Here is a 22003-nt window from a genome sequence, read left to right on the forward strand (position 1 = left end):
CAGACTGCAGAGAGCTGGGGGTGGGGGGCTGGCTGCTGCGTGCGGGACCGGGGTGTTGTAACTCAGCTTTCCCAGCCTGGCGGGCTGCCGTCCAGCTTAGGGAGCGCTTTCCACATCGGGCAGCCCACTCACCCCCGCTGGGGCGGCGCCGCCCGCCCGTGGGGACAGTGCTACCTGGTACCAAATGCTTGTTCCACGAAGCAGCCTCTGGTGCCACAAAGTAAACAAACGAACAACAACCTTTCTCCACTCCCCCAGTCCTCGGCTATCTAAAGACCAGCTTGGAGGCCCCAATTTTTCCTTGTTTAATCATAAACTATCCTAAGAAAAGAAACTCCCGGTAGTATGCATATTTTATTAATTTGTGTTTCTATATACCGGGTTTTTTAAAGCATGGCCTATACTTACTAAAGCTATTTTTCATACACTGGGACCAAAAAAAATTAATCCTAATCAGAGTCAGCAATATGGTGTGAATCTACCAAATATACCATAAAATGTCCTAAATGTTGCCTATGTGGTAGGTCAGTATAGATGAGGCCAGATTCCATCTTTTAGGGCTGTGCATCCATGCAGGACGCAGGCCCTGAGCCCAGGCGAGGCCTCAGTGGCTATGGGTGTCCTTAGAGAGGGTGGATCAGCTCATCTGCTACAGAGAAACACCCCCATCTAGTGGCCTGCAGGGCCCTACATGGTCTGAGTCCAAACTGTTCTCAGTAATGAAATGAAAGGACAGGAAGGGAGGACCAGGTCCTATTTCTTCCCCAAGGAACCTGTGTGCTATTGGTTGGGAGAACCCCAGGACAAAACAGCAGCTGCATCCCACGCCCTTGTGTTGGATACTCAGAGCACAGCAAAGGCTCTGAGAAGTCCTGCAGAAGAGAGAGCTATTTAACCATGGTTACCTAAACTTCTTTGACCACAGAACCCTCCCTCCCATTTTGCGCATGTGAATGTGTGTCTGTCTCTCTGTGTATGCGAAACAGTCATTAATATTCTTTTTTTTTTTTTTTTTTTGCCATTAGTAGTCTTTAGAACTTAAATTTTTACATGCACCTTCTGATACTCGGCGTTCACTTATTAGTAACGTACTTGGATATAAGAGCTGTGAGGAACACAAGATGGGTACATTTGGATGAGAGTAGAAAGAAGAAAAACATCTCTAGGGAAGGGGGTGTTTATTTTTGAGGAAGGAGGCCTTGTGGCACCCCTCTGGTGAGATGAGAAGCGGGCCTCGGTACTGGGGTGCTGAGGTTCGAGGTGGAGGAAGGCATCTTAGAGGAAGAGCCCCCAGATGAAGGTGAGGCGATCACCAAAATCCAGCCTCATGATTTTCTCAGCACCTGAAGCCATGGCTGGGAGTCAGAAGAACCTATGGGTTCCCGAGGTTGGGACAGAGAGGCTCCATTTTCTGCAGCTGCTGCTTCAGGAAGCCTGTAGTGTCCTGGGGTCCCCGGAGCTCAGAGGGTGCTCCATGGCTACTGCAGTCAGGGCTCAGGCTCCCCTGCCCCTGCAGAGACCAAGGGGGCTCCCAAAACTGCTGCAATGATCTGGGTGCCCAGAATCTCCCTAGGATTTTTCTGAGTTTTGGGTTCCAGCCCTCCTGACAAGTGTCCAGCCTCCTGATGAGGTCCTAAGTGGAATTCACCTTCCTGCCACAAACCCTCTGATGAGGTCAGAGAAGACAAGACTCACTGAGGAGTCCCCCAGCTACATTCCTGATGGAGAAAGTGCCCCTTGGTGTGCACTGAGCGGGGGCAGGTGCTGGGGACTTCTACACCACGTCCCCGGTGTGAAAGGATGGGTCTGACTTTCGTGGGGAGCTCAGGAAGAGGCTCTGGCTTCTCAAGCATGACCTGGTTTCAGGCAAGGGAAAAAACCCCAGGCTGAATACATGGGCTATGAACCAGCTTGCTGGATTAGACAGGATTCTCTCTGCCCCCACCAACGATGGCTTCCAACCACTCTCAGTCTTCCAAGCTAAGAATTTGCCCAAACTGTCGGAATGTTCTGCAACTCCATGGAACAGTTCCAATGGCCCACTTCCCACTTTTTCCAAACCTTACCTGGGAATGGATGCTTTTCCCGTGTCTGTGGTCCAGTATGTGCCTGCTCGGGCCTGGAAAATGTCTCAACAGCGCTAACCTGCACCCAGAGCCCGCTGGTCCTCCGGAGCCACAGGACGGGCAACGGCTACTGGGGCACCCGCCGGACCTTCTCTTTTCCAAGGTACAAGGAGATAATGCTACGCCAGGGGCAGCTGGCAGCTCTGCCCAGTGTGCTGAGAACGAGGCCTAAGTGCTCCTCGGGCCCCCTGCCACTGTCCTTTCCTGGGATCTCGCAAGGAAGCCCAGCCCCTCGCCAGAGATCTGCCCCCTCATTCCCGTAAAATTGGCTTCTCACTGAACCCGAGCCCACAGCTGAGAAGTTACACGCCGGAGCTTTTGGTATGTGTCATGGCTAATGTTCTGTAGCAGGAAACGAGGGTTAACAAGATCACAAAGTATCCTTTCCTTCCTCCTTGAATTCCCAAAGCTGCTGGCTGTTCTGCAGCTGGACCACGCGCTAACGGTTGGTGCTGGTGCCCAGGCAGGGACACGCTGTCACTGCCGGTGGTGAGGAGGGGACAGAAGAGTCAAGGCCGATGTGTGAAATCCCAACCCAACTTGCCGAGTGAAGCGGCCACTCTTGAACTGAATCTCTGTAAGTGCAGCTATTAGCTGAACAAAGATTTGCTTGTTAGAATTATCATCAGCCCTGGCCGGTTTGGCTCAGCGGTTAGAGCGTCGGCCTGAGGTCCTGAGAGACCCGGGTTCGGTTCCCGCTAAGGGCGTGTACCTCGGTTGCAGTTTGTCCCCGGCCCTGGTCGGTTGTGCGGGTGGCAGCCACTCGATGTGTCCCTTTCACGTCGATGTTTCTCTCTCTCTCTCTCTGTTCCTCTCTCTCCCTCCCACTCTACCTGAACAAAAAATGGAAAAATGTCCTCGAGTGAGGATAAAAAAAAAAAAAGAATTATCATCAGGCTCATTCACTAATGGATCAGTGGTTCTTCTGGGGGTGGGGGGTGATCACTAGGGTGAGCTATGTTAACACATGTATTTCATACACTCTGCCATGCAGTTTTCAAAGGTCATTTAAGTATAATACGACTTAGTCTTCCACATGGCCAACTGGTATCTTTCATGTTTTCTGAGACTGATGCAAAATGACCTCTATCATTCCAAATCCTAAACATCTGCCCATAATTTCCCGTTTCCCTCTAAGTCCCGCCTCTGATAAAAATCAGGAACCTGGGGACAAATCAGAAAGACAGAGAGTGTGTTCCTTCCCCTAGGCTGGCTGCCTATGTCCTCTATGCCTGTCTACAAAAATTAGTTCCCAAACAGGTGAGGCCATCCCAACATCTCAACAAGAAGTTCCACGTGGCCCAACATGATGGCCACGTGTGGGCAGACCTCTTCCCGACACCGGCGTGGCTCTGTCTGCCCTGAGCAGGTGTGGGAGGCTCAGTCCAGCAGGGCCTCGTGGCCCACGACCGCTCCAGCTTTCAGACAAGGGCGGGTCACCAGCTGGGTAGCTCACAGCACCTGCCAATGGCTGTTACTAATAAGAACGGCTAGTGTTGGTCGAGTACTTACCAGGATCCTTCCAAGGACTATGCATTGTCTCATTTAATCTACATGAGTTAAACGTACCTTCTGTGTTAGATACTACTGCTATTTTTATTCTCATTTACAGTGAGGAAACTGAGGCACAGGGAAACTTACGCAGCATAGAAAATAGCACTCTACGGAAGGTTATTTATACTTCAGTTTGGAGAATTTGTATTTTTCTGCATTTGGCAAGATTTCTTTATAATGTGCACAGATAGGAATCAAACTATTTAGGCAAAATATTTATCAGCCCCCCAGGATGGGCTCTGGGCATGCCTCCGATGGAGGAGGTTCTGGAAACTCCCCTATATTATGAGCTAACCTTTTGGCTGCTAGACCACCAGGGGGTTCTCAGGGAAGGGGCCAGGGTAGGGGCGTGGGGAAGCTGTTTGCCCACTGTTACGGGAGGATTTCAGCATTTTAATTATTAAATAGTAATAGAAGTTTATATGTGATTAACCATCTGCTATGCCACTGAAATCACTGATGGAAAAACCGGGTTGGCTGTCCTGGTATCACTGGTCTTCGCCCGCTACCCGCCTGTCCATGGCCCCGCCCGGGAGCGAGCCCTCGAGTACCTTTCTGGCAGTGCAGACCCTCGAAGCCCAAGGGGCAGTCGCAGTCGTAGCCCTCCTTCCGGGGCCGGCAGCTGCCCCCGTGGGCACAGGGCGCGGCCACGCAGGGGTGGGCTGCATTGTCCACGTTCACGCCCCAGGTGAAGTCACGCTTCACGTGGATGGTGCGGTCGTTCAGGGTGATCTTGGGGAGAGAGGATGGAGAGAAATTTAGGAACTCAGAAAACATCTTCGCACTTTGTAAGGTGTCCCTGCACCCACAACCCCACCGACGGGCAGCGGGAGCTTTGGAAAGAAGAGAGTCCAGGGCTGCCGCGACATCCCAGGTCACGCAGGACCTGAACTGATGACGTTGGGCACTTGGAGGATGAGTCAAGCACCTCTGGTTCCGGAAGACCTGGTCGCTCGGAGGTCACAGAGAAGTCCCAGTAACTACAAAGCGGGGTCCCCATCTGGCTGCCTATCAAACTGGCCCGGGCAGTTGTAGGAAATACCTAATGCCCTTGCCTCCCCCCGCGTCCCAGTCAGGGATCAAACCTGCAACCTAGGTACGTGCCCTGACTGGGAATTGAACCCACAGACTTTTGGTGTACGGGACGATGCTCCAACACACTGAGCGGCCCGGCCAGGCCCCCAGCTCTTGCTGCCTTCCTCCCCTGCCGCTCTCGAATTCCCTTCCACTCTACAGCCCGTCCCCATGATCAGAGAAAAGGGAACTTCAGCTCACGTTCCCGCCACGGCTGGGCATACTCGCTGGACCAGAGAGCTCCTGTGCCCTGCCCCCTTTCCCCTGCGAGGGGCGCTAGAGAAACTGATCAGCTCTAGGATTACCTTACTGGGCTCCACCCCAATAAATAGATCCATTGTTTTCAGCCCTTGACTCAGACTGTGTGTCCACCCGGAGACGTTGATGTTTCCATGTCCGGAGTGCTTTGCAGAACTCAGGGAGAGGAAATACCCTCAGGGGAACCCCACCCTGCAGGGGGTCCTAACCCTGAGCAGTGGCACTTCCTGCCACGCACCCATGTCGGCAGAGGCTGGCCGAGTCCTTGGAGAGCCCGGGGGAGGCGGGAGGAACTTCTCCTCACCCTGAATCTCAAGCTGCTAGAGAGTAGCCAGGCTCTCTCTATAACGTCCTCCTTTTCATGCTGCGGTGAAGGACTGTGACACTGCCCCACGCAGCTGAGACAAGCCGAGAAGGGCAGCACTGACCACGGCAGGGCAGCCAAGGGCTGGACTGGACCGTGCAGGGAGCGGAGAGGAAAGGCTGTGTCAGCTGAGTGTCAGGGAGGGGGCCGTGCTGAGGGAGGGGCGGGGTGATGCCCCTTGGTGCCCCCGCTTGCTTCCTGAGTGACGATTTCAGACCCAGGAGTAAACATGGCCAGCCCCACTCGCGAGAGCAGACAGCGGTCTGACCTTGGCGTCGCTGTGACACCACCACAGTTTGCAGCAAAAGAAAGCACATCAGAGTCAGCAAATACTGCCTGGACCCCACACGGGGACACACCGCAGGACGGAGTCCCCGGGGCCCTTCCCAGCGCCGATGAGCAGACCATGACGGACCTTCCTTCCTTGCCCTCCTCCGCCGCAGGTCTGAAGACCGAGGCCACATTCTGCCTTGGTGGCTGAAGGACAACTGGATGATGCTAACACCCAGGAGCCCGGCGCACCTGTCTTCAGATCCTCTCCTCCCAGTGCTCGGGGGTCTGGAACCTTTGGTTGGTGAGCCCGCCTGTGTGTCGGCCAAGACAGACCTCACCGGTCCCATAACCGGGAGGTCATGGGCAGCCCCGAGGGAAGGAGTAAGGGAGGGATGTCGGTGGGGTCAGTGCCCTGCATGTTGAGTGGTTTTTCCCGGACCTCTGGAAGGACTCTAACCCACGCTCTTGAGAACACGGTTCCGTGATGGATGGACAACTGCTCAGCTGTCGGAGTGGGGTGGGGGAGGGGAACAAGGGCTGGTTCTCGCCTTCAGCGATGGCTAAGTAATCCCGCAGAGAAGCATAGAGCCAAGAGCTGCTATTAGACTCCATTCACCTTCCCTTCTGTAGAAGTTTCTAAAGCAACTTGCCAGCTGCCTCCCTCAACAGTCCCAGGATATTTTGTGGATTTGCTGTAAAAACTCATCTTCACGGAGTGGCGTTCATGTTATGTCTGCCGGGCAGAGACCCAAGAGCAGACATTCTAAGAAATGAGGTCAGAAAGCTATGCTGGGAGCATTCAAAAATGAAATCTTAGAAATGTGAACACTTTCCCCCAATTTTTTGTGTGCAGCTGTTTGCACACTGACCACAATTCTCCATCCCACTGTCTGCGGTCAAGGTCAAACAGCAAACACGAGGAAGCGAAGCCTGTACCTTCTGGATGCTCCCACTGAATGGCTTTAGGACGCCCGACTTGCTCTTCACCTCGTCGTAACTGGGGACGCCGCCGATGAAAATGTCCGCGTTGCAGTTAATCTGTGTGAAGCCACCCTGCCAACGGATAACCAGACACACAGCACAGCTGTGAGGAAGGAAGGTGAAGCCTGGCACATGAGCCTGTGCGTCCCCAGGAGACCCATCACGACACTGTCTTCTTGTTGGTCTGACGTCCACAGTGCTTTGCAATCCTACTGACCACCTGTTTGAATGTTTGTAAGTTTCCTAACCTGCCTGACACTCAGGTTCCCCATCTACAGAACGGGACGTGTCACAGTGATCGCGGTAGACCGTGGTCTCAGCCAGCAGCACCCCTCTCCTTGTGGGAAGACCACCTCCCACCTGTCACTCTCAAGTGAGGTATGTCACCTGCGCTCATCAGTAAAACAGAAGCAAGAGAGACGTGAATTGCTTTTGGATAGAAGCTTTCAGAGCTGGGGGTGGGTCCCCAGTTCCTTCGGTCTGGGTGTCAGATCGAAGGGGCAGCTGGCCACTGAGGACAGGTAGCGCGAGTGAGAAGTGAGCCCTGTGGGAGCTGCTGAAATGTGGGGGCTGTTTGTGACTGACGAGCACCGAGTCGGACATGCGCTCAGCGCCCCAAGGTGGCCGGCTGTTGGTCGGGCCCCAGCAGGTGTCTTCATTCCTTACAGGCTGACCTGCCTGCCAGTCACCTGCAGGCAGCCTCTAGGGCTCTGACTGAACGGGGGAGGTGGCCCGTCCGCGAAGGGCTTTAAGGAGCTGTCCCCACAAACCCACAGACGGCCATCCCTGCCTGTCTTCGCTCTTACCTGAAAGTTAAAACTAGGTAACAAAAGGAAAGGGGGAAGGTTGCCAGGGTCAGAGGGACCTCAGAGAAGCAGGCTGTTCTGACAGAATTTTGAGTGACGGTTGTATCTCCCCAACGGCAGGGCCGTGAGGGGTGAGAGCAGGTCCTTCGGCCGCTCAGAGCCCCCCTTTACCCCTGTTGACAAGCTGCAGGGCCCTGGGGCGCAGGAGAGGACAAGGTGGGTCTGTGTGCAGGGGGGCCCCACGTCCCCTGGAAGTGGATGGGTTCCCCAAGGCCCCGGGAGCTCGGGCCCTCCTCTGGGTCCTGCCGTGGCTTGACTTGGGCTGGGTTCTGGGTGCTTGTCAGTTGGGTCAGCTGAGCAATCCAGGGGCCCGATTCGTCTGCACACAGACGTGCAGGGCCCAGGGCCTGGGCTGGCCCCGGGAGTGCCCTCTACCTACGCTGCCCAGGACTGGGCACAGGGAAGGACAGCTGGGAGCGTCACCCCGGGAGACCGGCTGGGCCTCCCCACTCCGATCTCAGCGAGGCCTCCACAGAGCCGAGCTCAGAGGCGCACACGGCCGCACCCCTCCCGTCCCCACGTTCGCTTTGCTCTCCAGGCGGGTCGGGCCCAGCAGCTCCCAACACAGGCCACCCCGCCCCGCCGGTTATTCTCAGCCCGACAGGTGGCAACAGAACCCCGAGGTGCGGCTTTCCCTTCTGGGGTCTCTTCAGTGTGAGGTGCCGTGGTGAGTACCGCTCATTCGTAACCCACAGCCTGGAACTCCGCTGCTCACAAACACTCCCATCCTGAGCTACGACCGGTTTCAGAGACCTTTGTGACGAAGGCCCAGGGAGACACCGTGCTTTTTAGAATTTACATTATCAAGTGAACAGTCAGTTCAATACTTGTGAGCTTCCAATTCTGCCTTGGACTAAAGTTGGCTGTTAGAATTTTCTGGATTCTACCAGAAGTGACTCCTGTTATCCCTTTAAAATACATTTCCTTCCATTCCCTTCCTCCCTCCCTCCCTCCCTCCCTCCCTCCCTTCCTCCTCCCCCTCCCTCCCTCCCTCCCTTCCTCCCTTCCCTCTCTCCCTCCCTCCCTCCCTTCCTTCCTTCCTTCCTCCCTCCTCCCCCTTCCTCCCTCCCTCCCTCCCATCCTTCCTTCCTTCCTTCCTCCTCCCCCTTCCTCCCTCCCTCCCTCCCATCCTTCCTTCCTTCCAACTCCCCCTCCCTCTCTCCCTCCCTCCCTTCCTTCCTCCCTTCCTTCCTTCCTTCCTTCCTTCCTTCCTTCCTTCCTTCCTTCCTTCCTTCCCTCCTTCCTTCCCTCCTTCCTTCTCCTTCTTTCTCCCTCCCTCCCTCCCCCCCTCCCTCCCTCCCACAAATATATATGGAGCACTTTTTATTTGGTGTGAAGGGTCACTGCCTCTTGAAGCACAACGTAGTTGGGGACTCCTAATTCCCAAGGAGGTCTGGTCCTGACAGGACCTCACTGCGGCCAGTTCCTGAGGCTGCCTTCAGACACGGTGTCTTCTCTCCTCCTCAACCAAATACCCCTCTCCGCACCCAAAGTCTCTTTGCTTCCCTTTCTTTTTCTACTGATCCACTTTCTTACCAGCACACCGACAGTCACCACGGCCCTCTTAAAGTGCTGGGATCTAAAATACTTGCAAATCCGAAGTACCCTCTGCTTGTAGGCTCCTGTAAACTGGGGGTGGGGTGCAAAATCCCAGTAGGTTGTAGCTTAAAGCAAATCTCTTATCTCTTCTTAAAAATGTCAATTCCCTTTGGACTTATCCTTGGAAAGCAAATCATGAGAAATAAGATCAAATTATAAACCGAGGAACACTATGAATGGATAACAACAAGTAAAGCTAAGTAGTGCTGACCATACACAGGTTCCGTCGTGTCGTACCTAAATCACTTTCCTCATTTGCACAACTTTATGAAGTAGGCACTATTACCATCCCTATTATCTCTGTTTTATAGACGAGAAAACACACTTGGGTCTACGTATCACACACCCAGGCGAACAAAGGGCTGTGGAGGGGAGGTGGCCGTGCACAGGCGAGGAGTAGGAAAGTTAAGTACGTTACTACCGTGTGGCTGCTTTTGTCTCCAGGAAGGAAGGAAACAGGAACCCAGCCCTTGCAGGTGAGCCCTTACCTCCGCCATGCCCTCCACGACCTTCTGCTTGTCCACCTGTAAGAGGCCGCTCCTCGCCGTGCGGGACACGTGCAGCTCGTGCCAGTGGCCGAGGGCCAGGGGGGCTTCGCTCCTGTGGCAGGAAGGACACTGGGGTGGGTTCGCATCCCTCCCTCCCTTCCTCTAGCTCTCTCTAGCTCTGATGACACTGATGTCAAGCTCAGGCACCTCACTCCGTTCGGCAAAGAGAAAACGGTCATTCCTACTTAGCAAACACAGCAGTGTTAGCTCCATTCACCGGACCCCTTCGCGCGGGGAAAACTGCATGTACTGTCCTCTTTATTCCGTACAGCAGGCCTGAAGCGGGGGAGGGCGAGCCTTGTTTTCTAGATGGGGGTGAAAGAGGGTAAGACGTGGTCATTGCTGCACGCAAGCTTTGAAGGAGAGAGTTACATGGGCTGTAGTGCAAAACGGAGATCCTTGGCGTGCTGATGTCTACAGCATTGTGTAAATGCATAGAGACATAAGGTGGAAGGAAAGAAGGAAGGAAGGAGAGAAGGAAAGAGGAAGGAAGGAGGGAAGGAGGGAGGAAGGGAGGGAGGGAGGGAGGGAAGGAAGGAAGGAAGGAAGGAAGGAAGGTTATATATGGGACAAAAGCCAGTATAACAGAGCATTAATTGTTGACTACAGGAGGTGAAGACAAAGATGTTTACTGAGCTATTCTTTCAACTTATATATTAGACATTTTTCATAATAAAATGTTGGGCAAGGACACATTCCATGTTGTCTGATATTGTGTAAAGGATTAAACATACTTTAAAAATTCAGTTTTTAATTCAAGGCGGAAGTGCTTGAAGTTTGAACAACATTGATAAACGTTTTCCCATCACTTTTTACACGAGGCGTATCAAGCGTGTAATCATTGCATCTGTACTGCTGACGATGCCGCCTCTGGCCTTCGCTGCAACTCCCGCTTATTCTGTGGTCCTGGGTGCTCTCTGGAAAACCATCAGGAATACCAATGCACTCCATTATCGAAAGGTCTTCACCCCCTTACTTGATATTTTCCTCTGGCAAATGCTTTTGTGATTTGTCCTTAGCGATTAGGATTTAATCACCTTCACTAAATCAATACGCAATAAAGAAACCAGTGGCACTTGTTAAGTGGCCCCGTGTCCATAATGAGGAACGGCGCCCTAGCCGTGTTCTTGTCCTGCAGAGGTCACTCTGTCGATACACTGCCTCATAGTGCAGCTACGCTGCTCACGCAGAGTCTCCAGCTCATTGCGACTGTCTCGGTTTCTGAATCAGGCTCGTAATGAATTGGACCACTGGCCCCTCTTCCTAAAGTTAAAATGCGCTGGCTCATTCCACAACTTCGTGTAGCTCAGGCTTTCACAGAATTTTCTCAAATAAGCAGAAAGTCTGTGAAATGGTTTGTGACATCAATATCTTCCGAAGGGGCATCTGAAACACCACCAGTGCCCACAGTGTCAGGCTGTCCTGGGGGGAATGGGACAAGGGAGCAGACGGTAGGTCGGTCGCTGTTCCCGGAGCTCTGAGTGTGTGGTCCTTTGCATCACACCTGACACGCAAGAATTCTGTTTCCAGGCACCTTTCCTGACAGGCAGGAAAACAGTAACTTACTATTTTTTAATTTAAAAATACTCTTGTCTTTACACAGTGGAATAGTATGCAGCTGTAAAAAAGAAGGATCTCTTACCCTTTGCGACAGCACTGAGAGTATTATACTAAGTGAAATAAGCCAGTCAGAGTAAGACAAGTGTCACATGATCTCACTTATATGTAGAATCTAATGAACAAAATAAACGGATGAATAAAACAGACCCACAGGCATGGAAACACAGAACGGACTGACAAACCTCAGAGGGAAGGGGGGGAGGAAGAGAGTAACCAAAAATCTTATCTGCATATATGCATTGCCCGTGGACACAGAAAATAGGGTGGTGAAGACTTGGGGTGCAGTGAAAACCGGGTGGAGGGGGCCAATGGGGGGACACGGGGGGACATCTGTAATACTCTCAACAATAAAGATTTTGTAAAGAGTTGGCCTGGAATTAGGAAGAGAGGAAAGCGGGACTTCTGAGTCCCCAAGTGTCTGTGACCCCCCACAGCTTAGCTGCCTCTGCTGAGGTGCAGGGAGCAAGCTGTCCAGGAGGAGGGCTGATGAGTCCTGACTTTTCATGGCTCTTGCTGGTCATCCTGACCCAGGATGAAGCCACTTGGAGCACAAGGTGATTTGCAAGCTGTCCTCCTTCCTCAACCTGACACATCGCTCCTAGCGAATTGCTTAGGCTGGTGCATAATCATATGTAAACTGAATTAACTAAATACCCACCAAAGTTGTCTGGAGACACAGGATGTTTGCAGAAGCACAGGCACAAAAATGCCTGTCCATCCCCCCAGGTGGGAGGTGTCGTGATGTGTTGGGGTTCATCCATAGGACAGAAACACACTGTCCTTTGAAGAGTTAAGGAGATCCAGCAGTTAGCATGAAAATGACCAGCAACTGAGGGTGATGCATGGCTGTAACGTCTCACCCACATGCTTCTCCTAAAAATGACATTCCAGCAATGTGAATGGATTGACTGTGACCTGGGATCTCCCTCAGAACAGCAACACACCCCTGGTTTCCTGCTGCAGGGCAGCCTGACACAGAGCATCCCAGCGAGACCCGACAGGGAGCTGCACTGACGGAGGACCAGGGAGCACGTTAGCATTAGGTTAGCAGGCCTCCGAGCGCAGGTAGAACGACCCCGGGAGGGACCCAGTGAAGAAGAGCAAGACACAAACAAGTAAGGAAAACGTCTGCACCTCCCATCACAGGCTCCGCGGGACACACGCTGACGGGACAGTCGCCTGCTAAGGGAATGACTGCTGCAGACCAGGTGACTGAAGAGAAGTACTGACGACTCAGCACAGACCCTGCAGATCCAGCGAGCTTGAGGCCCCGATGTACTACGAGCTGTTGACACAGCCTTCCCAAGCCCACGGGCCACAGGTGGGTCTTTGCAGTGGCCGATGATTCATTGTCAGAGAACGGTGACAGGCTTTCCAAAGCACGCGTCACCGTGGAAGAAACGGCGTGAGGGGAAAGTTGAAATGTAGAGTGAGGTCACCCCGGGCATTTCTGGTCATTAAGTTTCTGTTATTACTTTTTCACTAGTCGTCGTTTGCCTGCTGAGCGCCCACCAAGTGATGCTCTGGGCCAGGTGCTGATTAATTACAACTCATCGAATTTCTGCTGATGGCACGGTGACCCCACGTGGAGAGGAAGGCAGATTCCCCTCCTCGGAAGCAAGCCTGTTTCCTTAGCTTGAAGCACAGGGGCCCTACTATTGGGTAGTTATCTAAAAAAGGACACCTCACAGCAGGACAGCATGATCTACGGGGAGCACGTCACCTGTATAAATCAGGACAGGTTTCAGAAAGGATAACTTGCCCTGGCCAGTTTGGCTCAGCGGTTAGAGCATCCGCATGTGGTCCTGAGAAAGGATAACTATGCAGGGACAACAGGAAGATCATAAGCGACTGAATGACAGATTCCTCTTTTTCCAAAGTGGGTGCTGTTTGGCTTTTGGGGAAGGGGACCCCTAAAAGTCTCAGCTCTTACCTGAGAATGGCCGTCCCAGAGCCACAGTCAAAGCGGAACTCCACGTGGCCCCCTGCCATGTTGATGGACAGGAAGTCTTTGCTGCCTATGTCATAGCTGTACAGGAGGACGCCGTCGCCCGAGTCCGGCCGAAAGGTGATCTCGAACTCCATGAAGGAAAGGTAATGCCGGGGCTCCAGGGGCCAGGGCGTGGCCGCATAGGATCTCAGGGACTCTCTGAACTGAGGGATGGTCAAGGTGAAAGCTGGAGAGACAAGCATGCCGTCAGAAATCGCTCCGTGGCAGGACCAGCTGGGCTCTTTTCCTCTGGGCACAGAGCCCACCACCTTCCTGGCGGCCCCGTGGTGAGGGGGGTGGTCTAAGGGAGCTCTGGCCAGTGGAACGTGGCTGGGGGTGCCACGCCGCACCAGGTCTGGCCCCTAGAACGTCCCTCCATCCTCCAGGGTCCTCTCTGCCCTCACCGGCTGGCTGACTCAGTGCAGGGCTCAGTGGAGGGCTCCGGAGCCCCGGCTGAGCCACCGGAAGGCAGGAGCCTGTGTCCCCGAATGACTGCGTGGAGCAGAGACCACCCACCGCTGCCAGCACCTCCCATGATGCGAAATGTGAGCAAGACCAGCCTTTATTACACGAGATGGCATGTGGCAGCTCTGGCTTACCCTGACCCCTGTGCCCCCTTCTAGGTGACATGAGATTTCACATTAGACAGTGTTAAAATGTTCTTCTCCGTAGGGCATCTTAGGTCCAAATCTGAACCACTGGTGGGAAAGTTAAAGCACATTCCACCGTGTGTGGCTTTCCAAAATCTTTACAGTTTCCCATTATATATGTGTGTGTGCATTAGTTTCCACATATGTGTGTACATGTATGCTTATGTTTATGTGATCAATGTACACGCTATTAGGAGGTGGGGTAATTCTGCAGAGCAGGACGAGGGAACGGAAACAGAATCAGTCCTGCGCCATCAGTGGTTAATGTTTCTGCGCATGTCTCCGCCTTCCCTCGGAAGCGCTCGGACATGCCAGGTCACGACAGGTCAGCAGCCTGGTGCAGGCCACACAAATACAGGCCTGACCGTTGTTTGCGGCCCAAGAGGAGCCCACCCACGTCTGGCCCAGGAGCGTCTTCAAACAAAGATTTGGTTTGCACTGTGATATCTGAAGACACTCCAACCTAGTAAAAAAAAAAAAAAATTCTCCCAAGCCTCCCAGTACAGCAATGTCAATCCCATAAACACGTATGGGCTTTACTTAAAGTAGCTGATGAAAACTGACATCGACGTCAGTGAACATGCAGTTAGAAACCGCCGTCACTTGCTTCTTTCTCACCGTCTTCACAGTGCCGACCTTTAAATCCGAGGGGACAGAGGCAAATGTAGGCGTCAGCTTTGACGGCCGAGCAGGTGCCACCGTGGACGCACGAGGTGTCATCGCAGACGCCGCTGCTGCACTCGCCTAAACACAGGACAGAAGTGACACAGCTGCCTGGTCGCCAGCCAGGCCAGGACCACGGAGCTGGCCAACACCCGGGGCCCTGCATACATGTCAGTCCCCACTCCTGTCGCTCACCCCTTTTCCCGCTGCAGACCAGCCTCCAGGACAAGTGCAACCTACCCTTCCTTTTCATCTGATCCTGGCTTGCTCTTTCTGAAGGGCCACAGACTCTTTAAAACATGGTGGACGCAATAAATCACTGACTAGATTTGGGGGCAATCCTAGGACCACTGACAGGGATGGCTGAGGTGATTTTGCTTTAATTCGTCTGTCTGTTGTTCCTGCAAGAATGTGATTCAATTCCTCCAGTGTCAATCGAGTGTGGCCCCAGGGACCAGCCAGTGAAAATTTCGGCATCCAAGAAAAGCACCGAAGGAGCTAAGCAGCCATGTCTGATCCTGTTCACTGGCCTGAAGCAGGGACTCTCCAGTCTGGAGCGGGGGGGGGGGGGGGGGGCAGGAAGGGCTCCCCAAGACCTCAACGTGTGACCACGGATCCCTATTTCCGCCTCAAAGTTACGATCTGAGAAAAGAGACGTTCAACATCAGGTGGCTTGGTTAGTTCTCTTAACCAGACACACAGCAGAGAGGCTGTGGAGGGTACACTTGGTCATTTTCAAGTGCAGGTCAGCAGACAGAGTGACAACAAATTGGCTTTCCTTGGGCTGCTCTTCTTGTTTCTTTGATCTTAGCTTCTCCTCGTGTGTAAGAAATAAACAAGACCCCCGAATTACATAGGTGACTACAGAACACTTTGTGGGGGGATGGAGGCAAAGGGAGAGCATCCCTGATTGAGCCAGTGAGGGGTCCCCCTCCACGTCCGGCAGTCTCCTGGTCTCCAATGCTCCACCCGCATGAGCTGGTGGCCCCCTCTCTGTGAGCTGAAGGTCCCCCCAATTGTGTCACCTCAGCAGGGTGAGTCTTATCCTTTCTGAATCAGTCATCCGTGGTTGTTGAACTGATCCAGTGTCTTCTTCTCACAGAGCCTCCCAGGGCGGGAGCGGCTGGGGGCCGTGTGTACCCCCAGAGGAGAGAGGCGTCGGGGCTGACAGTGGAACTTAATGAAAGCCCTCCCAGATGGCTCGCCACCAGCCGGGTGGGCTGGCCTCTGTGGATTCCAGCTGGGGACACTGGAAGCTCGTGCAGAAGTGACCCCTGCTCTCCTTCAGCGACAGCACTGATGCCCCGCGGCCTTCTGAGGCTCCACGGACAGGCTGGCGGGACCTTAACCAAACTCTCACGGGTCCCCCCCCTCCCCCGCTCCAGTTTCTGTGGGCGGAGGGTCTTTCTCAGAGAAGGGCTGGTCCCACAAAAAGAAGTGGGATCCTTGGGTTATCTTGGAAAACATCTTTTTTGGGGGGGTGCAAATTTGCATTGCAGCTATTTTTTACGAGGTGGGAGTTGGGGATGGGGTGGGGTGTGAACACCAGCCAGAGTGGTTGACTCGATGGAGTAGCGCTGCAGCTGGTGTCTCCTGGCCACTGCGTGCAGGGAGGCACACAGGATGGAAGGGGGGCAAAGGAAGGGGAGACACGCGCTGTGAGCGGGCGCTGGGCGCCCAGGAGGGGCTGGCCATGGCTCCATTTAAGCTCTGGTGACTGTGGAAACATCCTGTCGAGCCAGCCCCGTGGCCAGGAGGGGGTCTGCGCACTGGCGAGGGATGGAGGGGCAGCAACAACGTGGGTGACCCTGACACCGAGGATGAATGGGCCCCCCGAAAGAGGACAGGATGAGAGGATCCATGGAATTCCTGGGGAACCGCAGAGGGTGAGGATCCCACAGAGGAGACAAAGGGAGACAACTGAAGGGCTCTGGGGAGGTTCAGGCAGGGTTAGGCAGGTTCGGGGCGGAGCTCGGGGCGGAGCTCGGGGCGGAGCTCGGGGCGGAGCTCGGGGCGGAGCTCGGGGCGGAGCTCGGGGCGGAGCTCGGGGCGGAGCTCGGGGCGGAGCGGGAGGAGGGAGACAGCCAGGTACTATCTATCTCTGCAGGGTCAGAGGGTGGGCTTTGGGCTTGTGAAGGGGATGATCAGCGCTTCTGGAGAGCAGTTTTGCAGGGCAGTGGGAGGCAGCAGCCCCACCCCAGGAGGGTCAGACGGGCCTGGAAGGGTTGCTGGAGTCAGGTTTTGAAAGAGAGGGGAGAGGTTCCCAGGGTCCCAAACCAGAAGGGTAGCAGGGTTGTGCGAATGTGGCGCTGGTTTAAGCTGGAGGGGATCTGAGCAAGTGTCAATAAGCTAGGGCAGGGGATCCGTGAACATAGATGGGAAAAATATTCATCTTTATTTTCCCTAACTTCCAGTTGGAATTGACTTTTTCGTCAATTACAGATGTAGATAACAAACCTCTGCTATTAGCCCTTCTTGTGACTTGTAACCAACAGACCTGAGTTATTGTCATGTCATATTCCATTTATTGCCTATATCTCGAAATATCATTTCTGCTGCTTACTACCTTGAAATCATGTCGTTATTGCATCACCACTAAGCAGTCTTGTTCTTTAACAAGAGAACAAGCACCTAATTATTAATATCAAAATTTTAAAGTGTTGTATAGCTTTAGTTCAATATAATTCTTTCCTATCATGTATATTATTCTCTACATTTAAAAAGTGCCAATCTGAGAAAAGGTCCATGGCCTCCCCCAGACTGCCAAGGGGCCCACGGCCCACAGCAGGTTAAGGACCCTGGTTACTGAGAAGAGACAGCCCTGGCAGCACGGGTGCAGGGATGTCAGAAAGGACAGGTAAGGGATGTGGCTGAATAGGTCAATTTAAAAAATTAAATTAAATTACATTATTTTACTTTCTTCTAGTATTTATTTACTTTTTAAAAGTTTAAATCTTTTTAAATTTATTTTTTCATTACAGATGTTCCTCCTTTTCTCCCCATTGACACCTCCTCCCAACTCCTACCCCCCTTCACTGAAGCGTTGTCTGTGTCCACTGGTTATGCATATAAGTTCTTTGGTTTACCTCCCCCTGCCCCAGTCTCTTTCCCTCTGAGGTTTGTCAGTCTGTACCCCACTTCAGTGTCTCTGGATCTTTTTGTTCCTCAGCTTGTTTTGTTCATTATATTCCACAAATAAGTGAGATCATGTGATACTTGTCTTTCTCTGATTGGCTTATTTCACTTAGCATAATACACTCCATGTCTCTCCATATTGTCTCAAAGGGTAAGAGATCTTTCTTTCTTTCTTTCTTTCTTTCTTTCTTTCTTTCTTTCTTTCTTTCTTTCTTTCTTTCTTTCTTCTTCTTCCTTCCTTCCTTCCTTCCTTCCTTCCTTCCTTCCTTCCTTCCTTCCTTTCTTCCTTTCTTTCCTTTTTTCTTGTACGTGCCCCTAATGGGACCTGAACCTGGGACTCTCTGGTCTGCAGGCCAACACTCCAGCCTCTGAGCCAAACCGGCCAGGGCAGATCTTTATTTCTTATAGCTGCATAGTATTCCATTGTATATATGTACCACAGCTTTTTAATCCACTCATCTACTGATGGGCTGTTTCCAGATCTTAGCTATTGTAAATAATGCTGCTATGAACACAGGGATGCATATATTCTTTCTGATGGTGTTTCAGGTTTCTTAGGATATATTCCTAGAGATGGGATCACTGGGTCAAATGGCAGTTCAATTTTTATTTTTATGAGGAAACACCATATTGTTTTCCATAGTGGCTGCACCACACTTGTTTGATTTGTTTATGGCAACCATTCTGGTGGGAATGAGGTGATACCTCATAGTCATGGGTATTTTAATGGGGACTGCATTGAATCTATAGATTGCTTTGGGTAGTATGGACACTTTAATGATGTTGATTCTTCCATGAACATGGTATATGCTTCTACTTTTTAATACCTTCCTCTAGTTCTTTGTTCAATGTCCTGTAGTTTTCTGAGAACAGGTCTTTTACCTCCTTGGCTAAGTTTATTCCTAGGTATCATAATTTTTTTGTTGCAATGGTAAATGGGATGTTTTTTAGTTTCACTTTCTGAGTGTTCATTATTGGTATATAAAAATGCAAACTATTTCTGGATGTTGATTTTGTATCCTGCTACTTTGCTGAATTCATTTATTAAAATCTAATGATTTTTTGGTGGAGTCTTTAGGGTTTTCTATATATAATATCATGTCATCTGCGAATAATGACAGTTTCACTTCCTCCTTTCCAATTTGGATGCCTTTATTTTTTCTTCTTGTTTGATTGCTGTGGCTAAGACTATGTTGAATAAGAGTGGTGAAAGTGGGCATCGCTGTCTTGTTCCTGTTCTTAAGGGAAATACTTTTAGTTTCTGCCCACTGAGTATGATGTTGGCTGTAGGTCTGTCTTATACAGCCTTTATTAAGTTGAGGTATAATCCTTCTTTTCCCAATTTGCCGAGTTTTTATCAAAAATGGGTGCTGAATTTTGTCTAATGCTTTTTCAGCATCCACCTTTTGTAGTTTTAACAACAGTATCACCTTTCGGAGTGAACCAGGTGGAAGAAGCATCTGAAGTCTATCTGGGAAACTTGGATTGATGCATGTGGCTAAGAAGGCAGGAACTGGAGCCAGAATGACTGGGGTCACATTGAGGCTCTACCACGTACCAGCTGTGTGACCTAACTTTCTCCACCACCAGTTCTCATTAGCTACAGCTAACCACAGCACCTACTTCGCAGGCACCTTGGGAAGAGTAAAGTAGTTTAGAATGGTGGCGACATATAGTAGATGTTCAACTAATATTAGTTACAGAAACAAACTATACCTGGAGACAGGTGGATTGATCTAGGAACGGAGAGAGAGATGGACTGATAGGTGGTGAAGCAAATATAGCAAAATGTTAATGGCAGAATCTAGGGTGCATGGTTCGCTGGGCATTCTTCCAAAGTAATGTCTTAGAGACGGGAGGAAAAGAGACCCAAGAAGGGACTTGCCATTGCTGGCCAAGGACAACGCCATGCGAGGGTGTGATGCTTAGAGACGTAGCACCCTCGGGATTATGCGTCAAAGCAAGGGAATCACAGGGACACCATGAGCTCTGATACCCCCAGGTCACTGTTTTGGACTGAGTTGTGTCCCCAAAATCCACACACTGAAGCCCGACTCCAAGTGAGACTGGATTTGGAGATGGGGCCTTCGAGGTGGTAATTAAGGTTAAATGAAGTCATAAAGGTGGGCCCTAACCCAGTCTGACTGGCATCCTTATAAAAGGAGGAAGCGATACCAGGGACTGGAGCACAGACAAAGGGCCATGTGAGGACAGGGGGAAGAGGCCACCTGAAGCCCAGGAGAGGGGCCTCCAGAGAACGGAACCTCTGACACTTGGTCTAGGAGCTCCGGCCTCCGGACTGTGAGGAAATAAATGGCAATGTTGGAACCGCCCAGTCGGCGGGGTTTGTCATGGCAGCCCTAGAAGGCGAAATAGTCACCCAGTGAACCAACCTTAGAATTATCTACCAACTTCCTTCAGAGGTGGAATAAGTGTCCTTAGTGGTTTATTTTATTTTTTTAAATAGGTTTTTATTGATTTTAGAGGAAGAGGAAGGGAGAGAGAGAGAGAAACTTCTATATGACAGCAAAACATGGACTGGTTGCCCCCTACCCACCCCCTACCAGGGATTGAGCCTGCAGTCTGGGCATGTGTCCTGACTGGGAATTGAATCTGCAACCACCCAGTACATGAAGATGCTCAGTCAGCTGAGCCACACTGGCTGGGCAGTCCTTATCGTTTTAAAAACAATCCTAGCCGTGGCCGGTTTGGTTCAGCTGTTGGAGCCTCGGCCCACAGACCAATGAGTCACAGGTTCAATGCCAGTCAAGGGCGTGTACCTCGGTTGCGGGAGGCAGCCGGTCGATGTGTCTCTCTCATGTCGATGTTTCTCTCTTTCTCCCTCTCTCTGTCCCCCTCCCACTCTATCTGAAGAAAAATAAAAAAATATCCTCAGGTGACAATTAAAAAAAAAACAATAATAAAAATAAGTAAATAAAAACAATCCCAGTCTTTTCAACAAATAGTGCTGGAATAACTGACATCCATGTGCAAAAAAACGAAATGAATACGGACACAGACCTTATACCCTTTACAAAAATGAGTAACTCAAAACAGGTCGCAGGCTTACATGTAAAACGTAAAACTACAAACTCCTAGGAGATCACATTAGGCACAGACCTAGATGGCCCTGGGGACAGGGATGACTTTTGAGACGACACACCAAAGGCACAACCCATGAAATAAGTCATTGGTAAGCTGGACTTCACTAAAATTAAGTATTTCTAACCTGCGAAAACAATGTCAAGAGAATAAGAGACAAGTCACAGACTGGGAGAGAATGTTTGCAAAGAGACATCTGACAAAGGACTGTTATCCAAAATACACAAAGAACTCTTAACGCTCAACAATGAAAAAACCAAATTTAAGAAAATGGGCTAAAGATCTTAACAGATACCTCAACAAAGAAGATATACAGATGGCAAATAAACATATGAAAAGACACTCCACTTCACGTATCACCAGGAAAATGCAACTTCCAACAACGAGATCCCACTACACTCCTACCAGCAGGGCCCACATCTGGAACCCTGCCAACACCAAACGGAGGATGTGGAGCGACAGGAACTCTCACGGGTGGAGCTGCGAAATGGGACCGCCCCTCCAGGAGACCGTTCGCCTGTGTCCTACAAAACTGAACACACTCCACCATGGCCCAGCAATCACACTCCTTGGTATTTATCCAGAGGAGTTGAAAACTATGCCCACCCCCCAAAAGGGGGATGTTCATAGCAGCTGTAGTCCTCATTTCCAAAACTTCGAAGCAACTAAGATGCCCTTCAGTAGATAAACGGATAAACCGTGGTCCATCCAGACTACTATTCAGCGCTAATAAGAAATGAGCTATCAAGTCATGGAAAGACACGGAGGAACTCTCAATGCACATTACTAACTGAAAGGAGCCAATCTGAAAAGGCTGCACATACCGTAAGATTCTGGTTACATTCTGGGAAAGGCAAAACTGTAGAGATTGTAAGTTTTGGGGGAGGGAGGAGAGAGATGAACAGGCAGAGGATTTTTAGGGCAGTGAAAATACTCTGTATGATACCACAATGATGAATAGATGTTAGTATATATTTGTCCAAACCACAGAATCTACATCACGAGTGAACCACAACGTACACTGTGGACTTTGGGTGATTAGGACGAGTCAATGTAAGTTCACCAGTTGCACCAAATGTCCCACTCGGGGGGGGGGGGGATGTTGATAATGGGGGAGGTCGTGCATGTGCAGGGATGGAGAGTATATGGGGATCTGTGTCTTCCCCTCGATTCTGATGTGAACATTAAACTTCTCTAAAA

General features: G+C 51.3%; 1 protein-coding gene across 1 annotated transcript in view; it reads right to left on the reverse strand.

Moving 5' to 3' along the window:
* Nucleotides 1-22003, reverse strand: part of EGFLAM (EGF like, fibronectin type III and laminin G domains) — a 150370-nt gene that overhangs the window by 19728 nt on the left and 108639 nt on the right. The window contains exons 14-18 of the mRNA XM_036280199.1: nt 14522-14647; nt 13197-13440; nt 9584-9695; nt 6586-6702; nt 4232-4412 (exon numbers count right to left, since the gene is read on the reverse strand). Of these exons, the coding sequence (XP_036136092.1) occupies nt 4232-4412; nt 6586-6702; nt 9584-9695; nt 13197-13440; nt 14522-14647 (780 nt within the window). The remainder of the gene's footprint in view (nt 1-4231; nt 4413-6585; nt 6703-9583; nt 9696-13196; nt 13441-14521; nt 14648-22003) is intronic.

This window comes from Molossus molossus, unplaced genomic scaffold (assembly GCF_014108415.1).
Source record: "Molossus molossus isolate mMolMol1 unplaced genomic scaffold, mMolMol1.p scaffold_m16_p_3, whole genome shotgun sequence".
Taxonomy (NCBI): Eukaryota; Metazoa; Chordata; class Mammalia; order Chiroptera; family Molossidae; genus Molossus; species Molossus molossus.